The sequence below is a fragment of the Sapajus apella genome, unplaced genomic scaffold, assembly GCF_009761245.1.
Source record: "Sapajus apella isolate SASKATOON/1434 unplaced genomic scaffold, GSC_monkey_1.0 scaffold92, whole genome shotgun sequence".
NCBI lineage: Eukaryota > Metazoa > Chordata > Mammalia > Primates > Cebidae > Sapajus > Sapajus apella.
Genome location: NW_022437032.1, coordinates 6,895,243 through 6,918,463, shown reverse-complemented (window position 1 = coordinate 6,918,463; position 23,221 = coordinate 6,895,243). Strand labels below are relative to the sequence as shown.

Genomic DNA, 23,221 nt, shown 5'->3' with positions numbered 1-23,221 from the left:
GTTGTTTGAGGCAGGGTTTTGCTCTGTCTCCCAGGCTGGAAGGCAGTGGCGTAGTCACAGCTCACTACAGCCTCCACCTCCTGAGCTCAAGCAATTTTCCCACTCAGCCCTCCAAGTAGCTGGAACTACAGGCAGACATCACCCACTCCTAGCTAATTTTTTAATTTTTTTTTGTAGCATTGGGGTCTTGATATGTTGCCCAGGCTGGTCTCTAACACCTGGGCTCAAGTGATCCTCCTGTTTCAGCCTCCCATGTTGGGATTACAGGCATGAGCCACTGCCCTGGGCTCAGAGCTGCTTCCGAGTGTCGTGCAGCATTCCAAGGCAGCAAAGGAAGAAGTGAGCCAGGCCTGTTGATGCAGGCTGGGACTTGTGCAGCCTCTTTTCTGTCGCATTCTATTGGTCAAGACCAGTCACAAGGTTAGCCCAGGTTCAGTCTGGTAGAGAAACAAACGCTACCTATTGCTGGGAATGACTGCAAAATTGCATTACAAGCAGTGGAACTTACAGAATTTATGTCCATGAAACATTCAACATGACAGAGGACCCAGGCTCTGGGGACACAGCTGCCCCTCTGCTGCTATGCTTTAGTGAGAACAACAAATAGTCAACACGTACAAAAGCTCAGAAAATGCTGTGGAAAACATCAGTTAGGGAGAGAGAGGGCTCCTTGAGGCAGGCTGATCGGAGGCTTCCCAGAGACATCTGAACTGAGACCTGAGCATTGGAGCATGCCTGCCTGGGATGTCTCTGCTTCTGAGGTTTCCAAGAAATACAACTTTCTTTGCATATGCCCACAGCTGCCCTTGGGGGAGGCAGGTGAAGGGGTCCAGGGGACACCAATAATGGCTGTTGTGATAGCATCTTTGCTGTGAAATGGAGTGGAAGCTGCCTTGGGGCCAGAGTATCTGTCCTCCAACACTCATTTGCAAACTGTGTGACACTGGCCATCTGGCTTTCTTCCCCTGCCTCCCAAGGCCCAGGTCCTGTTCACTGCACTGTGAGGGTCCACAGGTTTGTAACAGAATCAACTCCAGAGGGAGGTGAGTGCTTCCTGGCGGCACCATGCACAGTCGTGCACTCAATAAACAGAAGTTCACTGAACTGCAAGGTCACTGCTGCTGTGACAGGAAGGGCACATGGATGTGTGTATCTTGCCAGTGGCCGTCATGAAACCCTGCTTGTGGACATAAACACACCTTCCCTCTCTCCCTCTCTCTCTCTCTGTCTTGCTTTTACCTCCCCTTACCCTCCGCCCCTTCCATTTCCTCTTCCCTTCCCCCAGCATGTTTCCATTCTTCCTCACCTCTCTCCCCTTCACCTCCTTCCTACACCATTCCTTTTAAATCTTTCCTCTTTTCCTTCCTCCCTCTTCCCCTTTAACTTCTGTTCCTCTCTTCATCTTTTTCCTTCTTTTTCACTCTTCACCTGATAGCACCTCTTCCTACCTCCTCTCCCTTCACCCTTTCCCCTACTCTTTCACCTCTTCTCATGTCTACCTCTCTTTCCTTTTCATTTTCCCCCTCCCTCCCTCTGCCCTCACTTTTTCTCTTACTTTTGGGCTTCCCTCTCACCTCTTCCCACACCACCTCATCTCCTCCACAACTACATCACCTCCCTTTTTTTTTTTTTCTTTTCTCTCGTTGAGACAGGGTCTCCTTCTGTGGCCCAGGCTGGAGTTCAGTGACGCCATCACAGCTCACTGCGGCCTCAACCTCCCAGGCTCAAGTAATCCTTCCACCTCAGCCTCCTGAGTACCTGGAACCACAAGCAGCGCCACTAGGCCCGGTTAATTGTTTTACATTTTATTTTGTATTGAAAGGGACTCTCTATGTTGCTCAGGCTGGGCTCGAACTCCTGGGCTTAAGCGATGCCCCCACCACGGCCTCCGAAGCGCTGGGATTAGAGGCGTGAGCCGCCGCGCCCGCCCTCCCCTCCTCTTTTCACCCCCTTCCTCCTGACGTCTCTCACTCCCCATCACCTCTCATTCATTCACCAGCTCCCATTCATTCCAGTCCTCGCTCCCTCACCTCTCCTCTTTCCCTTTTATCATTTCTCCTTGTCACCGTTCTCTTTTTTCCCCAATCCTCTCGCTCCCCTTCTCCTCTTACCCGCGTCATCTCCATTCTCGTGCTTCTCTTCACTCCTGTTATCCCGCACTTTCCTCCTCTCACCTCCATCACCACCTCACCTCCCTTTCACCTTTCTTTAGCTCCTAGGTTCCCTCTACCCTTCGCCCTCGCCCGCTTCCCTCCCCACCTTCTCTTCTTCCTCCTTCCACCCTCGCCAATAGCCTCGCGCCCACCTGACTCCGCCCCGCCCGCAGACGTAGGCTCCGCCCCGCTTCGGGTCACGGGGCCGACGGACGCCCAGCGGCCGTAGCTGCCTCGTCAGTCACGTGGTCACGTGACGCGCTCCAACATGGCGGCGCCGTGGGGCCGAGGCGTCGCTTCCTGACGGGGCGGCACGGACGGACGTGGCAGGTGCGGGCCAGGAGGCCGTGCCCGCTGCCTCGCTCGCCACCTCGGTCTCGCCGCCTGCCCGCGGGGCTGTCAGCCCCCGCCGGGCTGGGGCCATGCAGGAGAGCCAAACCAAGAGCATGTTCGTGTCCCGTGCCCTGGAGAAGATCCTAGCCGACAAGGAGGTGAAGCGGCCCCAGCACTCCCAGCTGCGCAGGGCCTGCCAGGTGGCGCTCGGTGGGTGAGCCGCCCCCGCCCGGCCCGGCGCTGGCCTCAGCATGCCGGCCGTTGCCCTACCCTACGCGGCTTCGGCCTGGCCTCCTGGCCTCCTGGCCTCCGCTTCCCCCGACCCTGAATTCCACCCTCCCGGCCTTCTCCTTATTATACCCCCGGGGGAAGTGATGCCTGGGCAGCTCGGGACTGGCCCAAGGTCACCTAGTAAGTTGGTGACAACCAGAGCTTATTCCTCAGGGTTCCAGCTCAGGGCTTTTGCCACGATTCCTTGTCGCTCTGTTTCCTGGTTCCTCCCCTCACCACCTCCAAGTCCTAGAAACCGTAGCCCTTGACCCAAGTTTTTTCGTTACTTGAGCTCTGCTGATTGGGGTTCCCGTAGGTGAACAGAGCATGTGGGAAGAGCCGCCCAACTGGTTTAGGGAAACCCCTGATTCGTGCTTTGGAAGTGCCCGTTGGAGAATGTTTGCCTTTCGTTCGGGTATCTCCCGTAGCTCCTTCTCTCAAGGAAGGTTTGTAGAGGGTGTTCTGGATCTCCCAGGCATTGTAGTGAGCAAGACTTCTGCTTATTCCTAGCAGTCCACTAAAATAAAAGGTCTTTTGCTTATTCCTAGCAGTCCACTAAAATAAAAGGTCTTTAGAGCTAAGATACTTGTCTGACTTACTCACTGCTGTATCCCTTGTACCTGCAACAGTGCCTGGCGCACAGTAGGTGCTCAATAAATATTTACTGATTGAATGGACCCTCAGATTATGGAAAGAGAGAGAATTCTAACTCACCGTTAAAGGCCTGGTAGTTGATAACAAAATCACTATCCTATCTTTTAGCTTTAATTGTGTAACAAATATGTAATAAATGCCCATTGCATTCCGGGTACTGATAATTCAGTAGGGAACAAGACCAACATGGTCCTTACACCTATGGAGCTTGTACTCAAGGTGACTAAGTAAATAAAAAAATAGATGAGGTATTCTGGAATACTAATAAATACTATTGTGAAAATAAAAGAGTAAGATGTGATAAAGAGGACCTGAGGACTGCTTTCCATAGGGTGGTCAGGAAAGTAATCCTTTCCAAGAGGGTGACATTGGAGCAGAGTACTGAGACAAGAACGATCCACCATGTGGAGTTTCAGAAGAGAGTTCTCGGTGGGAGAACCCATGCATTTGACCAGAGCTGTCTTCAAGCTAATTCACTGCCCCTACATCTTTGGTTTGGAATCTGTGAGGAGACCTGTTTTTCCTAACAAATTGAGCAAATGGAGAGCTTGATTTTTAGTCAGAGTTTGAGATTGTTATCACCTTTCTCCCTTCATCTGCTACAAAGTATAGAGTAGTATTCTTTTGGCACTTAGATATAGGCTGGTGAACTTTGCCCTTCCCTGGGAAGATTCTCAGAGGGGCCTGAGACTCCACTCCCTCAGGGGTCAGCTGTTGATGTAGAGGTGGTAGTCTAGAACATCTGGAAACAGTTGCTAGTCTGTGAAATTCAGGATCAGTGGAGGGAATTTACTGAGATTTAGATTTTTAAAGCTTTTCTATTCCAATAACCAAGGCTAACTGTTGAGTATTGTTTTATCAGCAATATGGCATAAGCACTGCAAAGCAGTTTGTTAGTTAGACAGGAGCCTGGTGTTTATAACTTCACATTGAAATCTGCCTGGACTCTATCCTCTCAGTATTGTTGTGGAAGTTTCAAAATAGTATTTGTCAGAAAAGTTTTTATTTTCTCTTCAGAAAACTTCTTAACATAAAACTTTCACTGTATTGTGCATCACATCATTGGAATCTGCTTATAAAATGTTCATCTGTGTCACAAAGGGCCATTATTGCTGAGAATTTGATAGATCTTTTCAGATCATATCTTTGTTCAGAAGTTCAGATTTTCATAACGCAAGTTGTGGACTACATATTTTCAGTTTTTACTAGTGAATTGTAAGGAATAACCTAGATAGGAAGTAATTTGACTACAGGTTATATGAATCACAAAGTGGGGTGGTGGCTGTATGAGCCACTATCATAAGGGAACCTATGCATGGTGTTAAGTGACCATCTTTTTTAAGAGAATAATTGTGTGTCATTGTTGTTAAATAGAAATGACTGCTTTTCCTTAGAGAACACATAGCAGAATGCCTGGTGACATTTCACTCTGCCTCTCAAGGCCCAGCCTTGTGCTCAGTAGTCCCATTTAAGAAGAGAAATTTGGAAAAAATAGCTGAAACGAGCTAGTGTATAAGGAGCAGTGCTATGTGGTATTTTAGGGATTACCACAGATTGTTGTTAATTGTGATAAGAGGAACTGTAAATGACGGCTCAAAGTTGAAATGCTTGGATGATAAAGAGCATGTACAGGAAACAGCTTCTGTGATATGATTCCACCAACTGTAGCATATTGGGGGAGGGGATCAGGGCTGCAGGGGCTGTTTAGTATAGATGTTAGCTAGGAGTGTATTCTTTTGGGACTCTAGACTTCTGTGTTCAAACCTCCTGCCTTCCGCTTGCTACCTTTGTGATCTTGGACAAGTTACTTGATCTTATACCTTCCTTATAGGATTATTGTAAAGATTAAGATAATTGACATGTACAGAAAACTTGGTGTGTAGTAGGTGCTCAGTAAATGCTTGCTGCTATTACTATTTGTTTTTTGTTATTACTTTAAGCTGTGACAAACCACAGAAGCTGTAAGTGCTCTGATCTGATGTTCTTAACCTTGGTTTCTCGTTCAGGAATAACTTACTGCTTTATTTGGTTTGTAGATGCAATAAATAAGAATGTAATTACATGACTGAAAGGCTGTGTTGAAGTATTAACTTATTAAACTCAATGAAGACAGGGGTTGTCTCTTGTAAAAATTGTGATAATCGTGATGGAACAGATTTGGAGTAATCGCAGTGATTCATCTACACTAAATGCCAAATGCATAGATAGGGACTGCTCAGTTAGGGGATAGTGTCCTTCCAACCTTTATCTGGAGAAATCAAGAGAGCCTGTGAGAGTATTCATCTCCCCAAGGACGCTGTTGCTCTTTACCTTGTTAATGAAACTTTGATATATATTAATAATCTTTAACCTTTCAGCCTTCTGTTGGAGAATATAATTACATTCTTAAACCTCCCTTTTATAATTGTTATTTAAGACTCATCTTCTCCCATGATGTCTCTTTAAGTTATATTTCTGCTCTGAAACTATACAAAGTTTGGAGGCTTAAAAGGATAATCTGTTTTAAAATTTGATACGGAAAACGTTATGCTTGGGCACTGTGGCTCACGCCTGTAATTCCAGCACTTTAGGAGGCCAAGGTGGGCAGATTGCTTGAGCCCAGGAGTTTGAGACCAGCCTGTACAACATGGCAAAACCCCATCTCTGCAAAAACAAGAAATAGAAAAATTAGCTGAGTCTGGTAGTACAAGCTTCTGGTCCCAGCAACTTAGGAGGCTGAGGTGGGAGGATCACTTGAGACCAGGAGATGGAGGTTGCAGTGAGCTGAGATCGTGCCATTGCACTCCATCGGAGGCAACAGAGTGAAACCCTCACACAAAAGTGCTAAGTAATGGCTAAGTGCTCTATAATTGGTAGCTATTATTATTCTCAGCCATTATCAAGAAAATATAAAAAGAATAGTAAGCATCTATTTTTGTAAGAAATTGACTTTTAAAGATCACATGTTGTATTATTTCTGTGTGATATCTGCTATGTACGAAGCATTTCTGAGTTCCAGGCACAGAACACAGGCTTTTCATGCAATTTAGTTCTCACTATTATCATCATCATCCCCACTGAGGCCCAGAGAAGTTAAGTTGGCCAAGGTAACTCAGCCAATAAGTGATGGAACCAGGATATAAACACAGGCAATCTGGCTCCACAGTCCAAGATCTTAACCATTACTACCATGTTTTATTGCTTCTCCATGTGAAAGTTCTTGTGTATAAAATACTCAGTGGGGTATTTAAAACAATCAGTATACCGCAGTGGAATTTCAGGAAAGAGACCATGTGTTTTATAGCTGAATTTTGGGATGTATTTAAAAGCCTTGAGTCAAAAAGATCACAGCTCTTTTCTTCAGGTTTTTACTACATATATATGCAGTTTACATTAATTAGGGACTAATGGAAAGAAGGAAATGAGAGTAAAGAGCTGGTTTCACATAAGCTTCATTTGAGTTATTGAGTTTTCTTTTCTTTTTTTGAGACAGTATCTCACTCTGTGGCCCAAGCTGGAGTGCAGTTGTGGGGTGTGATCTCAGCTCACTGAAACCTCTCCATCCCTGGCTCATGTGATCCTCCCACTTCAGCCCCACAAGTAGTTAGGACTATAGGGGTGCACCACCCACCTGGCCAGTTTTTCTATTTTTAGTAGAGACAGGGTTTCTCTGTTGCCCCAGGCTGGAGTTAATCAGTTTTTCTAATTGATGATATCTCTTCATTAGCAGTAAATTCTCTCTTATTAATTCTGGAGTTGTGACCTGTTATTAATTCTGGATTGTCATTCATTTCTTTGGGTACAGCAGGCAATGGGAGACCAAGGCTTAAAGCAACTTGTCCATATCCACACAGCCAGGTGGGGAAACAGCTGCAGCACATGATGTAGCTTCAAATATATCATAACATCCATTCTTAGATTTGCTCCTCTGTTTAATATATGGAATTTAGGGATGTGTGTGGGTCATTGGTGACCTTAACTTGAGCTGTTTTGGTTCTGTGATGGAGGTGAAAGCCACACTGGCCTGGGTTGAGGTGTGGGAGGTGAGGAAACAGATGGTGAGCATAGACAGCTCTCCCACAGTTTGGTTGTGTTGTAAAGAGGAGGAAGGAGTGGCTCCTGGGAGTTGTTTGTTTGTTTATTTAAAGGTAGAAAAGACTTTAAATATTGGGAAGGGATCCAGTTAAGGAAGTATATTCCTAAATCTTAGTTGTATATAAATGTGTATGAAATATACAAATGGGCGTTTATTGTATGGACATCTATGTATCCATATGATACATAAATTGCTTTTTCTTCCGTATGATCCTGTTTTTCTCATTTTGATGTGTTCAGAAAAACCATTTGCATCATGAGGATTACTGTGAAATTTGAAAAATATCAAAAACATCTCTAAATTGACATAACATGGCTGGGCGCAGTGGCTCATGCCTGGGTAATCCTAGCACTTTGGGACACTGAGGCCAATGGATCACTTGAGGTCAGGAGTTTGAGACCAGCCTGGCCAACATGGTGAAATCCCTTCTCTATTAAAAACATAAAAATTAGCTGGGCATAGTGGCGCATGCCTGTAATCCCAGCTACTCAGGAGGCTGAGGCAGGAGAATCTCTTGAACCTGGAAGGTGGAAGTTGTAGTGAGCCGAGATGGTGCCACTGTACTCCAGCCTGGGCAACAGAGTGAGACTCCATCTTAAAAAAAAAAATTAAAAATGAATAAATTGACATAACAAGACTTTAAATGGAAATGCAGAATTAAGCTTTTAATTTTAGCAAATTCTAGTGTTTTGATTAGACATTTTATTTACAAGTGCTATGTATCATAAAAGTTTTGAGAAATAACAGGACTTAAGACCCTGAAAGATTACTTTGTATTGAAAACCTCTATGGATTCTTCAGGAGGAGGTTATCTGTCTAGAAGCAGCATCTGAAAACTGGATTGAAAAGCATTTATATGTGGGATTGGCAGAGAGTTGATGGAGAGTTTGAAATTTTGATTTGCTTATTGATAGTCCAGTGATCCCTCTTTGGGCGTCAGTTTTCCACGATGATAAAAGTGATAATACCTTCATCACAGGATTATTGCAAAGGTTAAATGAACCAGTGCAATAAATAACTGGCACAGTACCTGACACCTAACAGATGACCTGGTGAAATTCAGAGGCATTGGTGTTGCAACTGTTTTGTTTTGTTTTTTGAGATTGAGTTTTGCTCCTGTTGCCCAGGCTGGAGTGCAATGGGGCAATCCTGGGTCACTGCAACCTCCACCTCCTGTGTTCAAGTGATTCTCCTGTCTCAGCCTCCCGAGTAGCTGGAATTACAGAAACATGCCACCACCCCGAGCTAATTTTTGTATTTTCGGTAGAGACGGGGCGTCGTCATATTGGTTAGGCTGGTGTCGAACTCCTGACCTCAGGTGATGCGCCCGCCTCAGCCTCCCAAAGTGCTGGGATTACAGGCATGAGCCACTGCGTCTAGCCGGTGTTGCAATCTTTAAAGGAAGAGGAACTGAATGCCTGCCTTTCTCTGCCTCCCCTATTAGTTGGTTTATAGACCTTTTTGCAAGTGTCCAACATGGGTGAAGCAGTGGTTGGGTAGAATGAATTTAGAGCTCTATCCTGTACTTGTAAATCTCAGGGGAGAGTCTGAAAGCAGTGCTAGGGAAAACAGTAAGACCATTCTTCATGAAAAAGAGTGAACTTGTGAAAATGTGTACTTAATCAGCAAGAACATGGAGTGTCCTATATAAATAGCTCAGAGCTGTGTTTAGTTCTCACCATTTTCACCAGGCTTAGGGGGCCTGCCAGGAAAATACTTGACTTTCTTTCCAGCAAGGTTATCCTAGAAAAAAATAGTTTTGCATTTGCTGATTCATTTCTGAAATCTTCCTGTGAGAAGCTCATTTCTGTTTGGTGTCTTGGGTATAAATAAGCCTTCTAGCTTGATATTTTATTAGGTTTTATACCTTTGTGAGGAGAACAGCCTTCTTGTGCTAGAACACAAAATTCTTAAATTTTTCTTCTGTCCTTGGGAGTGGTCAGCATACATTTGTTGTTCTGAATATAGTCCTTTTGCCTGTTGACTAAACCAGGCCCACCGTTTATTCAAAAGATATTTATTTGGGTGTCACCCCTACTGTCATGATGCAGAGGGAACAAAACAAACAAGGACCCTGTTCTGAAGGAGTTTGCAGTCTAATGGGGGAGATGGGCATTGTTCAGCGGATGTGCCCAGAAGGTCATAACAACAACCCGAGAAGTACTGAAGGAGAGAAACGTGGCCCTGCGAGGGCAGTGAACAGAGGGGTGAGGGAAGGCTTCCCTGAGAGAGTCTTGAGAGCTGAATGATGAGTGAGAATTAAGTAGCTTGGGGTGGGAGGCATTTCAGCAGAGGGAACAGCCTGTGCAGAGCTCTGTGGCAGAGAGAAACACAGTTGTTGGGGAAACTGAAAGAGGCCAATGTGTGGTCAGAACATTGCACTTGAGCGAAGAGAAGGGAGATGGACCAGGAGACGTAGGCCAAGGCCCCAGCATGCCAGGACTGGAGGTCATGGTTAGGAGTTTGATTTTTTTAGGTCAAAAGCAGTGATATGACACTGAAGAGTTTTAAACCAGGAAGCAGGTGATAGGACGACCAGGTGTGTTCTTTTGGAAAGATCATTTGGTCCACTCTGTTCAGAACATCTTAAGGGAACACCAGAGGGATTGCCAAGGAACCAATGAAGAGACCGTCTTAGTCCATTTTGTGCTGCTGTCACTCACTGGGAGATTTATAAAGAACAGAAGTTTATTTGGCTCACAGTCCAAACGCCTGGCACCATCATCCGGCCAGGGTGATATGGCGGACGGCGAGAGAGGAAATGCGGGTTGAACTCATCCTTTTATCAGGAGCCCAATTGTGCAATTATATGTCATGACCTAATCCCTGCTTAAAGTTTCCTTTTTTTTTTTTTTTGAGATGGAGTCTTGCTCTGTCGCCAGGCTGGAGCACAGTGGCGCAATCTCGACTCACTGCAGTCTCCACCACCCGGATTCAAGTGATTCTCCTGCCTCAGCTTCCTGAGTAGCTGGGACTACAGGCATGTGCCACCATGTCCAACTAATTTTTGTATTTTTTAGTAGAGACGGGGTTTCACCATGTTGGCCAGGATGTTCTCCATCTCTTGACCTCATGATCCTCCTGCCTCGGCCTCCTAAAGTGTTGGGATGACAGGCGTGAGTCACCACGCCCAGCCAAAGCTTCCATTCTTAATTCACAGTGGCAATTAACTTGCAGCAGAGTTTTGGTTGGGACAGTCAGACCATCATAGACAGTTACCATCGTCCAGGTGAGAGATATTGGTGGCCTAGACAATAGAAATAGAGCAAAGAAAATGGATTGCCAACCTGGTTAGAAGATGAAGGCAACCGAACTTGGTGATGGAGCGAGTAAGAGCATGGGAAAGAGGACTGATAAGCTTGACACTCCTATTTCTGACTCACCCAGCTGGATGGATGCTGCCTGTTTTTCTTTTTTTGTTTTTCTTTTTCAGACAAAATCTTGCTCTGTTGCCCAGACTGGCGTGCAGTGGCGCGGTCTCGGCTCACTGCAACCTCTGCCTCCCAGGTTTAAGCGATTCTCCTGCCTCAGCCTCCCGAGTGGCTGGGATTACAGGCATCTTCCACCATGCCCAGCTAATTTTTTGTATTTTTAGTAGAGACAGGTAGTTTCACCATGTTGGCTGGGCCAGTCTCGAACTCCTGACCTCGTGACCCGCCCATCTCGGCCTCCAGAGCACTGGGATTACAGGCACGAGCCACCACACACGGCCAGTGCCGCCTGCTTTTTAAGATGGGATTGTGGGAAGAGGACTGCATGGAGAGGGTGGAGGGAGGAGGTTGATCTGAGTTGGGACTTGGAAATGTGGAGTTTGATCTGCCTTTGAGCATTCAGCTGTACATGTGAAATGGGAAGTGGCCAGCTGTATGAGCCTGATGTTCACAAGAGAGGCCTGGGCTAAAGATAGGAATTTGGGAGTCATCAGAGTCTAGGTGGGAATGGGAAGCCTGGTGAGGCAGTGTACAGAGGGAGAGGCAGGAGGCCTGGGCCTGAGAACCCTCCAGCCTTTACTGGCTGGGCAGAGGAAGCTGAATCTGCAGAGGAAATAGAGCAGAGATGGACAAGAAGCAGAGGAAAGATGAGGAAAATATGTGGTTATGGAGCCCAAAGTCGAGAAAATTTTAAGAAGGGTGAGGTCAGTAAGGTGAAATGCTGCAGGGAGGTCAAGTCACATAAAGACTGGAAAAAATGCCCATCAGATTTAGAGACATGTGGGTCATTGGTGGCCTTAGCTTGAGCTGTTTTGGTGGCATGATGGAGGTGAAAGCCAGACTGGTGTGGGAGGTGAGGAGACAGACGGTGAACATAGACAACTCTTTCTGGAAGGTTGGCTGCAGTGTGAAGGGGAGGAGGGAGATGTGGATGTTAAAAGTTTTTTGTTTGTTTGTTTGTTTTTTAAGGTAGGAGAGACTTGAACTTGTTTAAATCTCATTGGGGAGGGAGTCAGTTGAAGGAGAGGTTAAATAATGCAGAAAGAAGAAAGGACAATTTTTCATTTTTTTCAACAAATATTGAGCGCCTGCTACTCTGTGCTGAAGAATTCTCAGTACTTGGGAATTCGCTAGTGAACAGAACAGGCAAATGTCTTTTGTCATAGAGTTTATGTTCTACTGGGGAAGGCAGATAATGAATGAACTGACACATACTATGTCAAGGGTGACAAATTCTGTGAAGAAAGACTAAAATGACAGAACAAAGCAGGTAAGGAGATACAAGGTAACAAGGAGGGGTGGGGGTGGCAGTATTAGGTGGCGAGAATGTCCCCTGAAGAGGACATCGGAGCAGGGATCTGAAGGAAGTGAGGGAGTGAGCCGTTGAGATATCTGAGGGGAGGGAGGGCATTCCCAGGAGCAGGAATAGCTAGTGCAAAGACCCCAGGACAGAAACGCGCTTGGTGTATTCAAGCAAGTAGGCCAGGGCCAGGGTGGTAGAAGACGAGAGCAGAGGGATAGCAGGGGCCAGATCACGTTGAGATTTGGAGGCCAAGACTGAGAGTTTTAATTTTACACAGAGTGGGATGGAAAGCCACTGGAGCATTTTGAGCAAAGGAATGATGTGACCTGAGTTACATTTTGAGGGCATCCCTCTGGGCTGCTGTTGAAAAAAGCCGTGGGGCAGAAGAGAGGATAATTGCTGAAGCCTAGAGACCAGTTACAAGACCCTTGTGATGGTCCAGGTGGGAAATAATGGTTGCTTGGCCTAGGGTGATGGTGACCTAGCATGGTAAGAAGTGATCAGGTTCTAGATGTTAGGGATAGTGTAAACTTCCTAAGAAGGCAGATAGGGATGGGAAATGACAGAGGTGAAGGGGTTGGACACCCACTCCCTTGTAGCAGGAGAGAGCAGAGAGTAGGCCAGAAGTAGGTCAGGTTGTAGGTTTGCTAACAGCAAGCTGAGGGATTCTCCCTGTGCCTACTTCTAATTTCTGAGTGAAGTGGGAGGCTGCTCCATTGATTGCGAGTAAAGAGGCAGCAGCAGAATGGTGATGATTGGGAGCAGGAGAGATGGGCTGTTTGAGGGTGGAGAAATATCCAGTAGCCACTGTGAAGGATGAGGATGACCAAACTACTAGGCAGAATTTCTGGTTTCATTCGTGCTGGGTAGTTGGGGCTCTGTAGGCCTGCCAACCTGCCCTGTCGTCAGAGGTCTGCTTAGGTGGAGACAGGTGAAAAGGGGATGGTAGTACAATCTAAGTTTGGGATTTCACCAGAAGTTAAGACCAAAGGTCAGAGAGAGTCCAGGCTGTTGATTGCGTGTTATCTGATAATAGCCCTGCTAGTGGAATCTACCCTGGAAAATGAGGAAAAAGGAAAGCCGACAGGTTGGCCATGTCAAGGTTTGACAGGCCAAAGACAGTTTCTACTGGGAGCAGTGGAGAGGGTCAGTTGGAAGGAGAGAAGAGGAAGGAACTGGAAGTGCCACAGCTCCATATAGGGACAAGAGTCAGTGTGACCAGCCTCACCAGGCTGTCATGGAGTGCAGGAGGAGGTGACTGGTGACTGGAAGTTGAAGGAATTGAGGAGCAGTGTCGGTTTAAGTGAGGGAAGGGTGTGACAGATAGATGTCTGGAGTGTCGAGGGTTACTGTGGGCTTGGGGGCATTGGCCACCGATGGGATTGTTGGGTTTGAGGTTGGTGATGGTCATTGTTGGACTAGCTTGGGAGTGGAAGAGAGAATCTGAGCCTGTGTCAGATTTGCTGATGAATGGAGATGTGTGGCTCAAGTGGCAACGTCCAGACAGCGAGGCTTTTCAGTTGCAGCTGCCCCACCCTGCTCCAGTCTCTCTCCTTTCCAGCCTGGTCATTTATTGCTGCTAATTGCCCCATTGGCAGTTGGGAAAGCAACGCAGACGTGGAACAATAAGGTGGAGCAGGTATGCATGCCATGCCCCATACCCCTCTTCCTGCACTGTCCTCCTCCTTCTGTCATCATGGAGTGGCTCAGGACTGCTGGCTCTCCAACAGACTGCCTGGGCATGGATCCTGACTGCAGAGTAGCACTTCTGGCTGCAACGTGGGCAGGTGGCTTAACCTCCTTGTGCTCAGATTCCTCACCAGTAAAATGGTTATGGATGATTAGAGTGTTCCTGCTTCCATGGGTTGTGGCGAGGACTGAAAGAGCACCTGCCACTAGGAGGCAATCAGTGAGTCAGCGATCATCATCATCATCATCATCATCATCATCATTAGGGTTCCACTCACTTTCCTTTTCCCTTGGCTTTGCTTGATCCCATGGATGGCACTAGAGATTTTGCTTTAATACTGACTCCTGTTTTAAAATAAGATCAAGAGAACTGACATTTATCGACCACCTGCTGTGTGCCGGCTGCCGCCTTAGTCACCACCAAGACCTCTCTCGTGGTGGTGTCAAGAGAATTCTCTGTGCTCTCGGTGCCTAGTTATAGTTTCTGGAAAGAGTAGGAAATCAAGATTCAGGGAAGTTGGCTGGGCATGGTGGCTCATGCCTGTTAATCCCAACACTTTGGGAGGCCGAGGCAAGTGGGTCATCTGAGGTCAGGAGTTCAAGACCTGCCTGGCCAACATGGCAAAACTCTGTTTCTACTAAAAATATAAAAATTAGCTGGGCATGGTGGTTTGTGCCTGTAGTCCCAGCTATTTGGGAGTCTGAGACAGGGGAATTGCTTGAACTCGGGAGGCAGAGGTTGCAATGGCACCACTGCACTACAGCCTGGGCGACGGAGTAAGATTTTGTCTCCAAAAAAAAAAAAAAAAAAAAAAAGATTCAGGGAAGTTTAATAACCCACCTGGCATCATTCAACTAATAGATGTCATGCCAGGACTTGAACCCAGCTCTATCTCACACCTGTATCTTTTCTTTCTACTACATCAGGCTATATATGAGGCCCCTTGCCACACACATACTTTTTCCCTGTTCCTTTTTCTCCCTCCTTTTTTTAAAAAAATTATTTATTATACTTTAAGTTCTGGAATACATGTGCAGAACATGCAGGTTTGTTGCATAGGTATACATGTGCCATGGTGGTTTGCTGCACCCATCAACTCATCATCTAGGTTTTAAGCCCAGCATGCATTAGGTATTTGTTCTGATGCTCTCCCTCCCATTGCCTCCCACCGGCTGACAGGCCCCAGTGTATGATGTTCCCCTCCCTGTATCCATGTGTTCTCATTGTTCAGATTCCACTTATGAGTGAGAACATGTGGTGTTTGGTTTTCTGTTCCTGTGTTAGTTTGCTGAGGCTGATGGTTTCCAGCTTCATTCGTGTCCCTGCAAAGGATGTGAACTCATCCTTTTTGATGGCTGCATAGTATTCCATGGTGTATATGTGCCACCTTTTCTTTATCCAGTCTATCATTAATGGGCATTTGGGTTGGTTCCAAGTCTTTGCTATTGTGAATAGTGCTGCAGTAAACATATATGTGCGTGTGTCTTTATAGTAGAATGATTTATAATCCTTTGGGTATATAACCAGTAATGGGATTGCTGGGTCAAATGGTATTTCTGGTTCTAGATCCTTGAGGAATTGCCACACTGTCTTCCATTATGGTTGAACTAATTTACACTCCCGCCAACAGTGTAAAAGTGTTCATATTTCTCCACATCCTCTCCAGCATCTGTTGGTTCCTCGCTTTTTAATGATTGCCATTCTAACTGGTATGAGATGGTATCTCATCATGGTTTTGATTTGCATTTCTCTAATGATCAATGATGATGAGCTTTTTTCATATATTTGTTGGCCACATAAATGTTTTCTTTTGAGAAATGTCTGTTCATATCCTTTGCCCACTTTTTGATGGGGTTGTTATTCCCTCTTTTCATGGGGAAAAAAAAAAGATTGCGTTATCCAAATATATAAAGAACCCAACTTTTAGGTTGGGCCATATGAAACTACCTTTATTTGAGCATTTCCAGCCTGGGTGAAAGGGTGAGACCCTGTCTCAAAAACAAAAACAAAACTAAACAAAAAGGTGCTGGTGTGCTTCAGACTGTGCCTTCTCTCCACCTGCGCAGGCTCTGTGCTGCTCCAAGCCCCCATTGCTGCTAGCCTGGATTATTAGCAGTAACCTCCTGATAGGTTTCCCTTCTGTCCTGGCCACCTTCCTCTTTATCCTCACAGCAGCCAGAGTGATTTGTCTGAAGAAAAGTAGAAGCAGGCCACCCTCTCCCAGCCCTTCCATGGGGTTCCTCCCATGCCTTACAAAGATGTTGTTATCACCTGGGCCCCTACTGGGCCTAGTGGAGAAGACTTTTCAAGATTTTTTTTTTTAAGATGAAGCCTAGCTCTTTTTACCTAGCTCAGGGTGATCTGAGCTCCTGAGCTCGAAGTAATCTGCCCTCCTCAGCCTCCCAAAGTGCTGGGATTACAGGTGTGAGCCACTGGGACCAGCCTGAAGATTTATTTTTCCTCAACAAAGAGTAGTTTAGGAAGTGCAGCAATTCCTAATTCTTGTGGGAATACGTAAGGGTAAATTTAGAAAACTGAAAAAAATCTGTGAACATAGGATTTGCAACTGGAATTTCTTGGGTTTCTGCAGTTACTTTTCCGGGTAGCAACTCTTTCCTGGTCACAGGAGAAGGCTGCTCTCTTCCGTCCCTGTGCCCTACACTGCTGCCGCTGCCAGTCCTGTTACCCCTTACTCATTCCTATTCCAAAACCGGGTTTTACCTTTGCTATGGTCACGCCAGGCCAGAAAAAGGGTTTGGGAGATTTCAGAAGGCGTGTAAACTAGCTTCCCAGCTGAATGGGGTTCACGGTGTAGTGAAAACACCAGTGTTTTGAACCATGGCTGCAGCATTCATGGTTGTATCAGTGCTAGGAAAACCACACATTTAAACTGTTCTGCATTTATAGTTTACAGAGTAATTTCATATGCTTATTTGAGAGTCAGGGTACCCAAGAGAACACAGACTCTGGAGCCTGATTTTCTGTGTTTAAGTCTCATCTCTAGTACTTGTAACCTTTGTGGATCTTGATTTTTCATCTATAAAATTTATAGTGGGTTTGGCCTCCAACTAAAGTCCTCTGGCTCCTTAGTTCTTTGTTCTTTGGCTGGGCAAAGATTTAGCTTATAGGAAATGGATGTTTTGTCCTCATAGCACTGGTCACAGTCCTTAGAAGCCACATTTATCCTCTGCAGCTACTTTTCTACAGCCACTGAAGCACTCTCTCCTCAGCTCTTCTCCATCCCTTAAAGCAAAATTGGCAAACTTGTAGCCTCAGGGCTAGGCAGCCTGCAAACCAGCCTTCTTTGAGCCATAGTATTTTTTAAATTTGTTTTTTATTGGTTCATATAGCTGCACATATTTTTGTGGTGCATTGGTAATTGGATGCATTCATATAGTCAAGTCAGGGTAACTGAGATATCCATCACCTTAAATATTTATTTTTTCTTTGCATTAGGAACATTTGAACTATTCTTTCCTGGCTGTTTTGAAATGTACAGTCAGTTAATGTTAACTGTAGTCATCTTACTGATCTATCGAACACAATATCTTATTATTTCTATTTAACATAATTTTTAAAACAATTGAAATTGTTTTGAATTACAGTCAGAGCTTTCACCTAAAATCTGGATTTTGACCTCTGGAAAAATCAGAACAACTAGCACCTGTGGGCTCAGGGCCTCTAAAGATTCCCGTCAGCTGGAGCTAAGGAGCTACTGCACCCCTTCCTGTACTGGGTGGAAACGGGGTCCTGCCTTTTTTTGATCTTAGACCCACTGTGTTTTTTCTTGACATTTCCTGCCTGGCTTCTGTAGCCCTTTGTAATTAGTGTAACCTTTGTATTTGGTTTATGTTTTTCTTTTTTTGAGATAGTCTCACTGTGTTGCCCAGGCTGGAGTACAGTGGCACCATCTCAGCTCACTGCAATTACTGCCTCCTGGGTTCAAGCGATTTCCTGCCTCAGCCTTTCGAGTAGCTGGGACTACAGGCACAGGCCACCATGCCCGGCTAATTTTTGTATTTTTTGGTAAAGACAAGGTTTCACTCTGTTGGCCAGGCTGATCTCAAACTCCTGACTCAGGTGATCCACCCGCCTTGGCCTCCCAAAGTGCTGGGATTACAGGCGTGAGCCACCGCGCCCAGTCTCAGATTAAGACTATCTTTGAGATTGTGATCTCTGTAGTGGTATTTCAAAACAGATTGTTTTAGAGCTCCCAGGCCAGCACCAACTCTAGTGAAGTTTAGGTTTAGCACTTAAACTTCACTCTAACGAGGTAACTGCGATTGGAAGGAAAACTTACATTTGAGTTTGGGCAGCAGCGGCCCTCTGCCATGTCACAGAGTGACAGATCTTATCACCCAAGCAGAGCCTTGATATTATAGATACAGGTTTCTAAAAGCCGATAGCTGGGCCGCCAGCCTCACGGGCTGGGTCCCCACAGCTTCCTGAGCCTCTGCTGGTGGTAGCTGGAGCATTTCCTTAGTGAATTCTTATCCCTAAGGAGCAAGATCCACACCACACAGCTCTCTGACCCTGTGTGTCACAACCCTTACAGTCCATGAGCAAAACGGTTGCTATTAGTCATTTGGGCATTTCTCTTCTGTTTTCTCATGTGTGTAATGAGATATACAAAGTTGGGCTTGAAGGTTAGAAAGTGTTACTTCCAGAGAGTCAACTTACTTGGTTTTCACACCTTCAAGTTTAAGTGTGTGGAGTTACCTAAGAATAGGAAATTTGCAACCTTCAGTACTATGTCCTGGGGTTGCTAGGATAACTAGTGCCATATCCACACTACTGGCGCTCTAGAGATTGTGTAAAGGAGGCTAGCCTTTTGGAGATGATCTGGATACATGGTATTGAGGACACACCTCCTTCCCATGCCTGATTTGATGATACGTGGGCTTATGGGTCTAATATGTAGAAGTACATTCAACTGAGTGGATGTGGGAGAATTCTGTGTGTTTAGACAGGATGCTTGGTTGTTGCAATGGCACAAAACCTTTTTCCTGGAAATAAGACTATCGCGGAGATTGTGATTTCTGAAAAATGACACTTGATTCCTACAACCCTGCCAGTGTAGTTGTTACATCCATGATAAAGATTTTAAAATTAATTTTAATTCTTAAAAATTACATGTGCCTTAGCACAATGTAAATGTACTTAATGCCATTCAACTGTAAACTTAAAAATGGTTAAGATGGTAAATTTTAGGTTATATATATTTTATAATTGTTTTAAAAAGTGCTGATTAAGAAAAAGTACATATGCTTATCAAATAGAAAATGTAAAAAAAGAAAAAATTCATCATCCCGCTACTTAGACAACTTTCAGTATTTTATTGCTTTCAACACTTTGTGGTATTAGTTTCCAGTCTTCTATGCACATTTGCACACAGTTGAGATGTCATGATATTACCATGGTATTGTGTCAGCTAACTCTCATAAACATGCCTTCTGCAGACAGGAAACAAGTAAGAACATGGGCTGTAGAGCCAGAAAGCTTCGGTTAAACTCTGGCTCCCCAGTTCTTGATATGCAACAGTAGCCAAGTTACCTAAACTTCCTATGCCTCGATTTCCTCATCAAAATCATTGCTTCTCATCAGGAGCGGTTTTGCTTAGGGCACACTTGGCAATGTCTAGAGACGTTTTTAGTTTTCAGGATGGCAGGGGGGTCAGGAGTGCTCCTGGTATCCAATGGGTGGAGAGCAGGGATGCTACTAAACATCCTAGAGTGCGCAGGGCAGCCTCGTAACAAAGAATTCTTCATCCCCAAATGGCAGTGGTGCCAAGGCTGAGAAACCCTGCTCTAAATGAGATGGATGTAATAATAGTATGGACCTCATAGGATCACTGTGAGGGCTAAATGATCTAAAACACACACAGTAATGCCTCTAGCCAGTCACTCCATGGAAGCGTTAACTGTTATTATTGCTGTTACAATTAATTCTTTCACTTCATATCAGCATTTCTATATTTAAACATCTCATTAACATTCTTTTCAGTGGTCTCCAAATATCTTTTAGTAAAGTTTTCCTTTGAATTAATGTTGCATTTTCCTAATGTGCTTTTTCTTCCTTCCTTACCAGATGAAATTAAAGCAGAAATAGAAAAGCAGAGGTAAGCTATAGCACTTTCTCCTTGCTGAGGTGTGGCACGAAGGGAGTAGGTAGCAGCCAGGGGAACCCCTTTCTCTGCTTGTTTTGTCATATTTCTAATCCTCAGGGGTAGCACAAACTCTGCAAGCACGGTGCTAGTCACACGGCACAACTCTGTATATTTGAACTGATGCAAGGTTAACAGGCTGCTGCCTCAGTACTTGTGTCCTTTAAGGGAAGGATCAAGATCAAGGTAACGCTGTTGTATATTTTCTTGACAGAAGAGGCAAAGCCCTTGTCTGTTGTATGACATGCCTCCTTAGGCATGAGGACAGCCTGCTCCCTGAGTGGCTACTCCTGATCTTCATAGTAAGGAAGCCAGTTAGTCACATTTCAGAAATATAGCTCTGGCGTGGCTGCCACCAAGATTCAGCCCAGGATGTCATTAATTCAGCATGCCAGTCAGAGAACTTGCTCTCTACGTGGGACTTTAGTGGTAGTTTTCCTAATGCAAGTGTTCACCTTCTAATGCCTAGCCCCAGGATATAGTTTGCAGGCACTTTTAATTAAATGATTGCAGGTGGAATGGGAAGTTAGAGTAAGGTGTAGAAAAAGCAAGCTTTTTTTTTTTTTTTTTTTTTTTTCCCCATTTCTCCTCCTGCCCCTCTCTTGCTTTTCTCCTAGGCTTGGCACTACTGCACCACCAAAGGCAAACTTCATTGAAGCCGACAAGTATTTTCTTCCATTCGAGCTAGCCTGCCAGTCCAAGTCCCCACGGGTGGTCAGCACATCCCTCGACTGCTTGCAGGTACCATGTTTAAACTTCATGGTGTCAAGGGGGTTCTCTCCAGGCCACAGTCGGTCCTTACACAGAGCTATGCTGCAGACCGCCCTGGCACTCAGTGCTCTCAGAGGCGATGCAGAAAGGAACAGTTTAACGTATTCCTTTTGGACATCTCATGAGGGTGGGAAAAGAGAAAGGTGTGAACTCTTTACCTAAAACCAGAATTTGTTTCCCCTAGAAATATCTTATTCGTTCGTGTCTTATGTTTTTTTTTTTCTAAATGAAACCTTTAGCATTGATTGGAATATCTGACACACATGGACACATAGGCATTTTTATACAGCCTCTTTCTTTTATTTATTTTGTAGAGATGCAGTCTCACTGTATTGCCCAGGCTGGTCTTAAACCCGTGGCCTCAAGCAGTCCTACCACCTTGGTTTCCAAAGTGCTGGGATAATGGGCATGAGCCACTGCACATGGTCAGCCTCTTTCTCTCTCTCTCTCTTTTTTTTTTTGGAGACAAAGTTTCACTCCTGTTGCCCAGGCTAGAGTGCGGTGGTACAACCTCATCACACTGCAACGTCTGCCTCCTGGGCTCAAGGGATTCTCCTGCCTCAGCCTCCTGAGTAGCTGGGATTATAGGCGCCTGCCACCACACCCAGCTAATTCTTTGTATTTTTAGTAGAGATGGGGTTTCACCATTTTGGTCAGGCTGAAAGCCTCTTTCTTAATGGCATGAAAATTCCTTTCAAGTAGAGAAATAGAGGCAGTCGAATCTGTTGTTTTTGGTAGTTATGTGCTGTAAAGTCACTTCCCATAGTAAATTGGCAAACATTGAATCTTTGTTCCTAGAAGAACTACAGGGTTAGGTTCCTGTAAGCCTTTAGCCTTCATGTGTTTCGGTTTAAAGAGACTACCTAATATCTTTTGTTGATGCATTAACATTGAACTCAGGGCCCACAGTGCCATGACGCATGCCTGAACAAAGCTTTTCTGACACACATAATTTCTCTGTGAAGCACATCACTACCCTCTTGCTGTTAGGAACATGGGAAAGCACATCAGCACACACTTGGGAGCCATTGTAAATAGCAAAATCACCAACAAAAGGACCAAAATGCAAAAAACACAGCACTAAGCACACCACTAAAATGACACTTGTTGGCAATAGGAGAGTGAAACAAGGAGGCATAGTGTTGCCTTGTTTGACCTCAGCTAGGGACATGAACGTAAGTGATTTCACATTTTTTACTGTTCTGTACATGTCTACAAATGACCAAAAAAGTCCCGGAAGTATTGATTTGGGCTTATAAATAAACTTTAGTGAGTAGGTGCATTTGCAAATATAGCTGCAAATGATGAGGACTGGCTGTATTTAGAGCCCCAAGTAACTTTGTTTTAAATTACGTTTTACTGAGGAAGAAGCAAGAGTAGAGAAGTTAAGGTGACTTGTCCAGTAATATGCAGGTAGTAGGAGAAACAGGACTATAACTTGGGTTTCTTAATTCCCGGCCCACCATTCTTGTACTTTTGCTCAAGATGTGCTCCTTAGGTTTCTGATTACCTCAAAGAACATTTATTTTCTTTTTTGTTTATTTCGAGTCAGGGTCTCACTCTGTTGCCCAGGCTGTAGTGCAGTGCCTTGATCATAGCTCACTATAGCCTCTAACTCCCAGGCTCAAACAATCCTCCTGCCCCAGCCTCCCAAGTAGCTGGGATTACAGGCATGAGCCACCATACCTGGCTCAAAGAATGTTTATTCTTGACCTCAGTGGGCAGTCCACATCAATGAAGAAAGTTTAATAAATTTTAAAAATATGTTGAAGTGATCCACAGCTTGCCAGTACTTTCTAGGACAGGAATGGTGACTAGATTCTGTATCCTGATTACTTAGAGAGCTTTGTAAAAGAGATGTCTGAAGGCTCATCTGGCTTTCTCAAGAAAGAGTGCTCTTGAGTGGTTTTATCTACCAAGGCACAGGACTGCAAAGTGGCAGTGGGCATGCCACATTTTTGGTGTCTCTGGTCTAATATTTACTCTGTTAATCTCTCTTCTTTGTTATGTGTACTTGAGAATTGATGAGAGTTTCTTCACAGAAGCAACTCTTCCAAATGCAAAACTATTTTGTTATTCGATGTAATTCTGTAGATTGTTGTTTGTGAGACATACAGTGAGCCAAGAATTGTTAAATGGCAGGCTTCAGTCCTACTTCTGTCCTAAAATATTTTTTGCTGTGAATGTGTTATGAGGAAATTTGGCAGAAGTTGAATTTTAGTTGTTCTCTCTCCATGTTACGGTTTTGTTTTGAAAGGAGTGCTGGTAATTAATGACGCACTGAGAACCGTGGCTGACGTGCAGTGACCTCTTAGCCTGTGGTAGGCCCTGCATGCTTCATCCACCGTACCGTGTGTAGTCCCCTTGACAGCCCTCTA

At 45.0% G+C, this 23,221-nt stretch overlaps 1 protein-coding gene across 3 annotated transcripts in view; it reads left to right on the top strand.

Annotated features, from left to right (window-relative positions):
• Positions 1–2,403: 2,403 nt before the first annotated feature.
• Positions 2,404–23,221, top strand: part of ARFGEF2 (ADP ribosylation factor guanine nucleotide exchange factor 2) — a 97,206-nt gene continuing 76,388 nt past the window's right edge. The window contains exons 1-3 of one of the 3 annotated variants that reach the window (XM_032256046.1): positions 2,404–2,696; positions 19,997–20,027; positions 20,690–20,813. In XM_032256046.1, coding sequence (XP_032111937.1) covers positions 2,576–2,696; positions 19,997–20,027; positions 20,690–20,813 — 276 coding nt within the window. In that variant the 5' untranslated portion in view covers positions 2,404–2,575. The remainder of the gene's footprint in view (positions 2,697–19,996; positions 20,028–20,689; positions 20,814–23,221) is intronic. The other 2 variants (XM_032256045.1, XM_032256047.1) reach the window with 2 other exon arrangements.